General features: G+C 39.0%; 2 protein-coding genes across 2 annotated transcripts; one reads left to right on the forward strand and one right to left on the reverse strand.

The window, feature by feature from the left end:
- The first annotated feature begins 7558 nt into the window (after positions 1 to 7558).
- On the forward strand, positions 7559 to 8036 carry LOC146374859 (uncharacterized). Its single transcript, XM_084949236.1, has one exon. The coding sequence runs from the start codon at positions 7559 to 7561 to the stop codon at positions 8024 to 8026; it is 468 nt and encodes a 155-aa protein (XP_084805362.1). The 3' UTR covers positions 8027 to 8036.
- Positions 8037 to 8210: 174 nt separating this feature from the next.
- Positions 8211 to 10106, reverse strand: fuom (fucose mutarotase). The gene is made up of 6 exons (XM_084949552.1): positions 9769 to 10106; positions 9498 to 9566; positions 9336 to 9406; positions 9135 to 9233; positions 8963 to 9036; positions 8211 to 8513 (listed from the first exon to the last, which is right to left on the reverse strand). The coding sequence occupies exons 1-6, from the start codon at positions 9851 to 9853 to the stop codon at positions 8447 to 8449; spliced, it is 465 nt and encodes a 154-aa protein (XP_084805678.1). The 5' UTR covers positions 9854 to 10106; the 3' UTR covers positions 8211 to 8446.
- Between the last annotated feature and the right edge of the window lie 976 nt (positions 10107 to 11082).

Here is an 11082-nt window from a genome sequence, read left to right on the forward strand (position 1 = left end):
AACTCTAGCAGTCAGTTAGCACCTGTTCTGGCATTCGCACGTGAGTGAAAACATCCCCTGATAATGATCACTTTAGGCCTTAATTAAGTGTAAGGAGCTAAAAATACTGCTCATGAAAGGAGAAAATTTACTAAAGACACCAAACTCTTATTATTAAAAAAAAGGCTAAACAGTTTTATTTTTTACAATATTTACAGAATTGAGCATTTTGCTGTAGGTGTCTATGGAGCTGATTTTAGCTCTAGCCTCAAGGAGAAATCAGAAAAACTGCAGTTTTTACCAATTCTGCTGGCTTCATTTTTCAGTCCAGATGTTACCATTTGTTAGCAAGTAGTGGCTGGACATGGCAGATTATTTATCACATATTTGTTGAGCTAAAAGTAGAATGACTGAGTCAGTGAGTGCTGGACATATCGACTTAAAAGGTGACTATAGCTGCCCTGAAGTCATTACCACATGTTTAAAGTAAATCTAATGCTAGGTAAAGATAACAGCTGTGAACCTGAAACTGAATGTCTTTACTTACGGTTTCTGTTTCCCCCCCTTTTTTTTCTTTCTTTCTGTTGGTTTCTTAATTACTGAAATAAGCCAGATGTGCCAAGTGTTGGCATGATGTGTTTTCCAAAACATTAGTTCTCTTTGAGTGGAAAATCTCTTTAATGAGAAGCGCACAAAACACAGTAAATAGCCATTAAACTTAGTTTAACAGTTCCCATATGTTTACTGAGTTTGTGAGGGGTGTGATTGAGGGTAGGAGGAGGAGGGTGTATGTGCGTGGCTGTGTGAGAGAGAAAAACAGAAAGACCACCTGAGATTTCCTTCTCATTATAGTCTATTATTTTCATGGAGGTGACACACATTGTCACAGCAATGTGATGGTTCTGAGTCAGCACAGGCAGCTGGCACAGCTAAGGACATCTTTCATGCAGATGGTCAGATCAGCTTTTCAGATTACCTGCCCTGGACAAAAAGAGTTTAGCCATTCCTCTGCGTCTCCTCCTGAACAATGAGCTGCCCACGCTTCTGTCATCAGTTACATAACAGATTGTTTTGTTTGTCTTCTGTGGAGCTGTGCAGATTCTGGTGCATCTCCCCTCGTCTACCTCAACTGTCGTCAGTCCTATTGTTGCTGGAAAACAGTTTCAGGCATTACCTGTGGAGCCAGATAGTCAGCTGGATCAGGGCCCCAGACTGACTGGCTCTGGTTACAAAAAAAAATGAAATCCCATCTGATCATGAGGAAATGGTTTATTAAGCACTCACAATGTTAAAGGCAGTGTCAAAGAAATAATGCTTGTGTAACTGTTACACAGATGGGTGGCTAATTCTTCATAACTCCCGCCCCCCCCCTTTCCCGGTCACCCAACCCGTCACTACACTTCACATTCGCCTCCCCTCTTCCATGGAGGTCCTTCCCCCAACCCTGTAATTCGTGCAAGAAAAATCCGCCGTGAGATGTCTGATGTGTGTTTAATGAGTGTTGGTGAAGCATCAATTAAGTTAATTGTAGATCATTGAGTTAATTTTAGTTATTTAGAAAACCCCAGCTTTCCTAAATGTTGTGAATGCGGGGGGATATGACGGAAGGCTGCGTGTAAAGACAGAGGGGTGGTTAGCCTCAAATACAGCCCTGCGCTCCGGGACAACCTTTATGGAATTTACTTATAGTAATGACGCTGATGATGAGGTTTTGGTGCTGATGATTGTTTTAGTGTGGGCAGGGAGAGTGACTTTTCTGTTTCCATTTGCTTTCAAACAGCGATACATAATGTGCTGAGGTCTAGTGTGGAGTCTGACGTCTCCAGCTGATTGTCACCTGTTAAATCTTGTGTTCCCTATTTGTTTCTTCAGCAGTGAAGACATCTTGATGAAGACGCCACTTTGAGTCAAGTAGAAACATGACAGCTGCATTCACAAAAGTCTAAGTGGTAATGGGCTGTTATTGGTTTCAGGGCGGAGCCAGGACTTAAAGCTGGAATGATATATTGATCTTTCTAACTATGCTATGCATCATTCCTGCATGCAGTAGTCTTATATACACACTTATACAGGTCATGCAACAAGTGAGTCAAACATTAAGCTGCATGATGCAATGATCATTTAATTTAAAATGGGAGTTTTGTCAAATATTCATTTTGGTGGTTTCCCTCGTAAATTGCTGCAGGCTGCAACATTTGCAGCATGTTTTCTATCCCAGAATTACGGGAATAAATCATGACTTAATGCTGCGTTTAAACAGTTACAGACAAGCAATTTATTCTTGGCTCGCTTGTAGCATTTTGTGCAAAAACACTGTGTGACTGTGTGTTTCACAGTTTATTGGCATCAGCCTTTGCTTACTGAGAACTCCCATTCCTCTGCTCTTCATTGTTGCTTTTACATTTACTTAAATGCTTGTCATTCACATACTCGCACATTAATACATCTCTGAGTGACAGGAAGCAATCATGCACTTGGCAGATGAAACCAGCATTTAAACATCTTTTATGCTGGTTTTGCTTCAACATGAAGTTCTTTACTGCACAAATGCAGGTAAAGTACAAGGTTATGTGCAGTTATTATTTTATCAAAATGAAAAATGATGTGGATTTCACAATTTTGATGAGACTTCTGGTTTTACTGAATAATAACTGCTTTTCTTTGAGCATGGAGAGAAAGAAAGTGGTTACAGAATGAAATGCAGGGGAGCAACCCTGAGAGTTCACTATCAGAGAATACCAATAAAAATTCATTTTGATAAGGTCAAAATATTCCACACTGGATATCTTATTATGCATCAGCATGAAAAGCACATGGAATTAGTTAGTCTGTAAGAAAATTAGCCTCAGTTGCTGCTGATAGTTTGTTGTTTTACAAAGGTAGTTTGTTTTTAGCTACTATTCCTTTTAGTTGCATAATTTTTTTGCATGTTTTAAAAATAAATGACTTAGAAATATATGCATATAATTCAAAGCTCACACATTTTTGCCACACAGATTTACATTAAGTGTTGCTCTGAAAAACAGCCTCCCTTAACGTTTCAGCTAATCCCACTGATTGTAAACTTCAGTTCAAAACACAGATTAAAAGCACTGCAGTACCTAGATGGGTTGAGTGATGCACCACTTACTCATAAAAAGGATCCGATTATTTTTAAACCTGTGGGACTGTTAGAAGTTCAGAGAGCACTGTCCTGTGGTTGGTCCATTGCTGGACGCACTATATTCATCAGAGCTCACCTTCAAGACTCCTTTGGATGTCTTAAGGTGTGATTTCTATGAGATCACATATGCAGGCCTTAATGTCTGATCATAAACATGCATGCATGTATGTCCAGATTATACAGTACAGTACTGTATGTTTTTCATAGACATTGACCTCTCTCTCTCTCTCTCTCTCTCTCTCTCTCTCTCTCTATCTATCTATCTATCTATCTATCTATCTATCTATCTATCTATCTTAGATAGATAGATAGATAGATAGATAGATAGATAGATAGATAGATAGATTAAGCTGGTAGATAGACACTAAAGCTGGTACACCAGAATGTCATACTAAGGAGGGTTCTTTACAAATCTAACCAGCTTGAAAGTGAATATTTGGTACCACCACATTTATTCCTAAAAACAGCCTGAACGTTCTACGAGAGGTCTTTTGGCCTTTTGGCCGTTTGTTAACATGGATGGTTCTTCAGGCTTAGTGAAGGACATTCAAATGTTAATGGGGTGGCCAATCCATGACTGTGTGTTCCACTGTGCGCTTTTCTATTCAGGTATACTTTTACTGCATTGGCAGTTTGTTTGGGATCATTGTTATGCTGAAAAACAAAGCGGTTGCCAATCAGATACTTTCCAGATGATATTGCATGGTAGATCAAAATCTGATGGCCCTTTTCTGTGTTCATAATTCAATAAATTTTGGAAACATCCCCAACACCACTGGCTGAGTTGCAGCCCCAAAACATGACAGAGCCTGCACCATGTTTTTATCTGCCGTAGACATTTTTTTTGTAGGCCTGCCACGTCTTCTTTTGTCCTCTACTTGATAAGTTTCCTTAATTTTTTCAGAACACCTTTTCCATCATGCTGTGATATGACAGATTTTGGTTAATATCTCTTTGGAAATCAACTTGTTGGTGCAAACATAATGTGGCTTTGTTTTTTGTCAAAAGACAACAGTAGGAAAAGAGTGCCTTCTTAATGACTTACCTTCACTTCAGTTGATTTCTCTTTAACACAACAGCATAATGTTTTTCATCATAAGGTTAGAGCAGTCATTTCTTCCTGTTTAGTTTATTTTAGGAGGTTTTAAACTATTTTTAAAGGCAGATTTACAATAAGTGCCTTCAAAGATGTCTGGTATTTGCTTGCTTAAGGCGTGTTTTAGTAAAGAAGCAGACCACTCAGCGGGGGCTAGTCAAGCCAGACTGTCTCGTAATATTGGACACATGAATCTGATCGAGACTGCCGACATGCTGGAGCCGTCCCCTAAACCGAACAGGAAGTTTGTGTTGTATCTTACAGCTCCTGTACATTACGCTGAATCCTGTTGGCATGAGAAAATATTAACTTGGGTTAACTTAATGGGTCCCCTGCTGCCATGATAAACAGTGAAAGACATTTAGCGAAGAGACACGACAGCAGTTTGATGGAGGCACTGCCAGAAATGCTAAAACACTGAGCTGAAATTAACTTATATTCCTCAGGGGTAAGCTGATTGAGGAAAATTATGGTTGTGTGCTTCAACTTACAGATGTTTAACATAAATGCCAGAGTTTGCATATCAGAAAGCAGCAATTCAGAATTGAGTTGTAATGTAAACAACTCAGTCTGTGCATCAAACATGAATGAATGAATGTTTTATTCCGACGTAGTTTTGCAGTATGATAAGATGTTGGCATGAAGAGCTGACAAACTCGTAGATGATTCAGTGTCTGTGGTGCCTGGCACTAAGATCACAGACCTATCATCTGCCTCCAATCTGTCCACATGGATGTGCATGTGAAGGGTGATTAGTCTTTTTAAATGATTAAAGCTGTACACAATAGGACTCCGTCTGAATCTGGGTAAGTTCTCATGAAAGTAAGCCTGGTATGGGAAGTGTGTGCATTTTTTTTTTTTTTTTGCTTTGTGGCACTGTAACATTATACATATGTCAAACTTGATTTTACATATGTGTAATGTAAAATCCACACTCAGGATTTAAAGTAGGACCAGTATTTGGATTGTGGGTCCTGCAGTGATATACACGTATTCAAAAAGGCTATTGTGTATTATTGTGTCTTATAGCCTATAAGTAAGTAAGTGTAGATTTTTAGGCGATGCAGGAAACACGTCCCCTCAGTTTATTCAAAATTCATGCATGATCTTAGCAGTTGCACATCATCTACGGATGTTTTGCACCCAGGCAGATAACAATAGAGGAATTCTAAGGAAAAAGGAAGATGAGGTCTCTTATCATAAGATTTTTCTCAAAAGATGGAAGCTGAGCTCAAGCCACTGTGTTGTGTTTTTTGAGCTTACAAACTAATCTTAGGATTAGGTTGCCTGTCCTTCTTATTTACAGTCAGCCTAAATGACATAGCTGAGATCTTAAATTCATCATCCCTAATAGAGGGGGAATGTTTATAGCACGCAGAATGTTTTCAATATGAGAACAAATCTGAGCTAATTAAGTTCAACCGATGAATGAAAATACAATAATTTATCTGCACATTTATAGATGCATTATTGGCGTGATATCAGACCAGATAATCAACTCATCGCACTTTGACTCTCATGCCTGTAAGTTGAACACATAAAAGGACAGACAAGTAAATCAGGTCTATATGTGTGTTAGAATAATTATTTGAAAGACATGCAGAATGCTCAAGAGTCTCATTGTACCCTAATTACTGCATACTTACCAATGTAATATATGAGATGAACCCAAAACAGGGCTGTGCATGAGGTGGATGTCATTGTTTTACAGGAATAAACCAAAATATTGGACAAACTCAAATAGAACCTGATCTCCTTACAGCAAATGTCAGGAAAGGGATCACATCATTACATTGCAAAGATTATCAGATTTTATGGCAGTGCATGCCACTGTGGAGACATTTCAATCAAAACTACAAATGTCAACCTGGTGGTGGTGCTAGTCATTAGGCTTCATCAGCAGAGGATCATAAATATCTTCACAGCACTTCATGACAGTTCTCAGAATAGTTGAGATATTTCAGTGAACAATTCCTGATGTTACACAGTTGTGATACACAGCACGGCATTAAACCCAATGAGAGAGAAACGATGAAAATATGTAATAAAAAGATTATTAAAACAGAGAGCAGGAAAACCAAACTCTGTGGAAAATGCAGTGTGCAACTGTGTGAGTGTATTGAGTTAAAACTACCAGTGGTAATATGTGCTTGCAGTTCACGGAGAATGATTTTATAGATGAATATGTGTGTGATTTGTTACCGTCTTTCTGCACACAATGACAGCAGATGAGCTCCGAACTCATCACCAGCGAAGATATGATGTTCAGATAGAAAACTGCAGTTTAATACAATGCTGCAAATGTAACCAAGTACAGAAAGAAAGGATAATCCACTGGTGCTTGCTGCTAACTAGCTGACATATATACAGTCATGTATACAATAGTTACTGAGGTTAGATACCGTCGTTGTATAGAGCTTGGAGAAACTACTGCTGCATGATAATAAAGTTTATCTCTTACTCTCAGTAATAAAGACAAGGAACTTTACAGCCTTGACAAGGGAGCTAATTGCATCAAATGTAATTACAATATTGTATATTTATTACATATTTTAGCTGTGTTTGCATAACTGTGATAAATTAAAACAAAGAAAAATACAGGATGATATAAATAAGAAAAACATTTTATATTTGACATGTTCTGCTCAGATACGTGGAGTGTACTTTGACACTTTGACAGAAAGAGGAATTTTAATGGCACCAACACAAAACACAGGCGAGATTAGAAATGATAAGTTACTTACAGCCTGCACTTGGAGGATACAAAGGTCGGGACAGCAGGTTTATAGATAGATCTTTGGTCCTTCGTTTCAGTAGCAGGTGATCAAAAGGCAATCTTGTTCCAAACACTGAGCTGCCAGCACGAAGACGCACCATGTTCAGGTGAGAAATCTCTTCAAAGATTTAGCTTGTTTTTAATGCTTATAGATTAGATGAGTTGTTTTTGTTGACAGCCATTGTTGACAGGGATCTGTGTTTATGAAGTATGAAGTTGAACTCTAGCAATTAACCTAAATTGGTTCCCCTGGTAGGATTTCTCTAATCGTCTGTGTTTCGCTGATACTTGGCATCACAGCAAAGCCTTGGGTATGTATATATTACTTCCAGTCTTATATTACATTGAAATAAATCAGCTTTACTGTTACTTTTAAACATGTTTTTATGGTTAATAGTATTTATTTGAATCGTAATCCTGTATTATTTGTGCTCTTCTCTCAGAATAAACTTTCAGATGAAGTCTTCCAGAAAGCTGTCATGTGAGTTGAAGTTTCTTAAACTAAAATAAAGGTTCTCATGTTTGCTTAGGCTGATAAAAACAAATGGTGTGTGATACTCATTTCAGGTCTATAGATAAGAGAGGTAGGCCAGCCTGGGCAGTGGCAGTTGAGCCTCCTGAGGATATGGATAGGACCCACTATGATATTGACCCCAACATGAAGATCTGGAAGAGTATGAGAGGCAGCAGACAGGAGAAAAAATATCTGAAGGCTGAGGAAGACCTGGATGAGCTGTACCATCCCTCAACGGGTAATCTCCTCCGAGGTCGAAACCAAAACTTGGATGTCCCCCCTGTTGTCCAGGCTGAGCCGCTGATACCTCAGATGGCGGTTAAAATTCAGGCCAGGGTTCACCTTGAGCCTGAGGAGGACATGGATGCTGTGTACCACAAAGAAGCAGTCAGGCCGGTCTTTCACCAGGACAACATCAGAGCTGCCTATCCTGTCAATTTTCCACCTCAGAAGCACACTGAGCCAGAGGAAGATTTGGATATGATCTACCATCGCTGATCTTCCAACAACTCAGCTCTTTATCATTTAAGCTCATGTAACTGCAACTGAGTAAAAAAAAAAAAAATAAATTAAGAGCTTCATTTGATTCAATTACACTGCCTTAAAGCTTCACTAAGCAAGAACACGTAAATCTGTGTCGCTCATATGCATCTTGATGATAAAGATACTGTAAACACTCCCATCAGAGACTGTGTTTCATTTATTTATTGATATAAACATAAGGCAGAAATCAGTTATAAAAATATAGATTGTATTTACAGCAGTGATTACAGATTTGAAAAAAATGCATCTGAATTCACAAAATATGATGATTTTGACTGTAAACAATTCAATTAGTGCCTAATATCACAGAACAACGGAAAAATAAAAACTGAAATCATCAAATGTGTTCAAAATGTGTGTGTGTGTGTGTGTGTGTCACTGTAGCTGCTCAGCAGGGATGACCCCCTTCTTCAGTATCAGGTTACCATACAGAGCTGTCTCCCTGAGGAAAATCATAAAGACACAATGTAAAAAAAAAGAAAGAAAGAAAGAAAGAAAAAGAAAAAAGCCTTTTGTGTTGATTTTAAACTTTAGCGTGCAGACCATAATCTCCATAATTAAACTAGCTCCAGGCCTCTGCAATGATATCCAGATTTGTTCATGACAATGAAGCGATTAAAATCAGTGCAACAGTCTGATTATCGAGATGAGACACTTCTTGATTCATGATGCTGTAGGTTTGCTAATTTATGAAAAAAAACAAAAAGAAAAACAACAACAACTGACAGATAAATCATGAGAATGATTTCTAGCACGGAACATCTTTTTCTTTCTTTTTTACAAACGGAACCATTTCTACACTTGATTTTGAAACATAGAAGTGCACTTTTAGCAATGCAACTCAATCTAGCTGTTCCTAGACTCAAATGAAGGCAGAGAAAATACACCAACCCTGTTGCCACAACAGCATAGGCCTTCTTGGCTCGTTCATAGAAAGCAAACCTTTCCACCTTCTCAAGAGAAACCTGTATATAAACAGAAATCAGCACACAGAGAGTCACAAATCAAATGAACACACACTCATTTTGTTTCACTTAATAACAGGGTGAACGGGTTGTCTTACCTGAGAGCCTGCCTGGCTCAAGAGCTGTTCGTAGGTGTCCCACACAGGCACAGCTAAACCTCTCTGCTTGTCACTATCTACTAGATCCATAACTGCAGCCTGTGAAAGCATGCAGCACAGATTTTACATGATATGAACTAAATATTAAACAGTCAGGCACAAAAACGACAGAAGGTCTATGCAGATGCTTTTGCTCAGTACCGGAGAGGGGACATAGGTGTCCAGGGGCAAAAGCTTCAAAACAGCCTCCATAAGCCGTGGGATCCCCAACCCTGCATAAAGGTTAGACACAGTCTGAACGATAAACTTGAAGGACACACACACACATTTATTTTTTTTTTATAGGCAGGTGTATTTACATACCATCAGCCCTTATCTCCTTTGGGCCACATGCACAAATAGATGATGCTGGGAAATTAGCATCAGCAAGCACTGAAAATAATTAAACGAGTGAGTGACTTCATGAAGAGTGAGTAAAATCTCTGTAACTGTGCCGTGTAGCTACAGGTTAATGATCCTTTTTACGTGGTGTTGACATAAACTCAGATTAGCACAGCAGTGTGCAGCATGCCTACAAGCAGAGGGTATACAGGTCACTGCTGTTAGCAGCTCTGTATGCGTGTAATTATCATACCCAGTTCATCCCCGTGGCCCATTTTAGCGAGAGCATACAGAAGTTCAGGTGATAAAACAGAGGGAATTCCTCTTAGCACGACCATTCCTGCAGCCTCAAAACACGGAGAATCGGAGACGGCTCAAGCGACGCGAGAGTAGTGCCTCTAGCCAACTTCCGTCTTCGTTTGTGACATGCTAGAAACATAAACAAATTTACAAATTTAGGAAGAAAAAAAACTTTAAAGTTTTAAATGTTAACTGTTATGTCGGAAGATTCAGTCGTCAAGCTAAGATTTCAAACTCTTATTATTTTTCGTTGTTGGTTTGTCGGATAAAGGGTTTAGTAGCTTTAGCAATAACTATCTTGACAGTCTTCCTTAGATGAACGTAAACGCATCACGTGCTAAAACTGATAAATCTGATTGGTTAGCTCACTTTTCTTAAACTTTAAATACAGTCTCAAAAATCCGAAAGCCCAGTTTTTGGAATAAATAAATAATAGCATAAAATACTAATGTGGCCTAAACGAGTACTAAATAAGCTTATAAATAGTTTGTGTTTTCTTTTTGCTTCAGTTAGTAAAAGTTATCTAACCACACTGTGCTTATGTGAATCTATACAGCAGGGTCGCGTTGTTCGCCTGTAGTCTGGTGTAATTAATTTTAGGTCCGTGTTGTTTCAGACACCCTTGGGTGGGCATAATTCAAAGCAGACACCGTTGAACGTGTTATTCCGACCCGATCTGTGACGCCAAGAATGTGAGATAATGAAAATATTTGTACGATGAAAACCACACTCCACCCGGCTTGTTTCATCTGGGCCAGAAATGCTCTCAGCTGGATGACAAGAAAAAAAATGCTGAGGAATCCTTTCCATGACCGCAGAGCCAGCCCGGTGCTGATCTGCATATAAAAAGGCTTTTAAAAAAGTAAAGTCACAGTTGCAGGCTTGTGGGCTTTTACACTGAATTTACAGATGCTGATAATAATGCACCGAAGAAACACTGGCGCTTTATTGCTCGCATTTAATTTGCAAAGACTATATAAATCCGTATGTTTTGCTTTCGTTAACTAGCTATAACCTTACTTTTTAAGTTTGTATGTAACTTCTCATGAGAAAATATTGCTTTGCTTAATAAATGCAGCTGCCTGAATTTCAATGCATGCAAACGGATTATAACGCGGACATAAAAGCGGAGATATCCAGGCATGACTGGCACTGCTGCACTGCTGTTTAGGAAGATAAGAGTTTTTGGGGGGCTGCTGAGCAGGAGAAAAGGCCCTTTGCGGGAGTCAGGCCTGTCTGCCAGACTTGAGAGCCCCTTCACCCTCCC

This window comes from Perissodus microlepis, chromosome 13, assembly GCF_051167445.1.
Source record: "Perissodus microlepis isolate ML-2025 ecotype Zambia chromosome 13, ASM5116744v1, whole genome shotgun sequence".
NCBI lineage: Eukaryota > Metazoa > Chordata > Actinopteri > Cichliformes > Cichlidae > Perissodus > Perissodus microlepis.

Coding starts and splice junctions, on each gene's coding strand:
- LOC146374859 (XM_084949236.1), top strand. CDS start 7,559: ATGGTGTGTGATACTCATTTCAGGTCTATAGATAAGAGAGGTAGGCCA.
- fuom (XM_084949552.1), bottom strand. CDS start 9,853: ATGGTCGTGCTAAGAGGAATTCCCTCTGTTTTATCACCTGAACTTCTG. Junction 9,567..9,768: donor GGGCCACGGGGATGAACTGG/GTATGATAATTA, acceptor AATTATTTTCAG/TGCTTGCTGATGCTAATTTC. Junction 9,037..9,134: donor TGAGCCAGGCAGGCTCTCAG/GTAAGACAACCC, acceptor GTTTATATACAG/GTTTCTCTTGAGAAGGTGGA.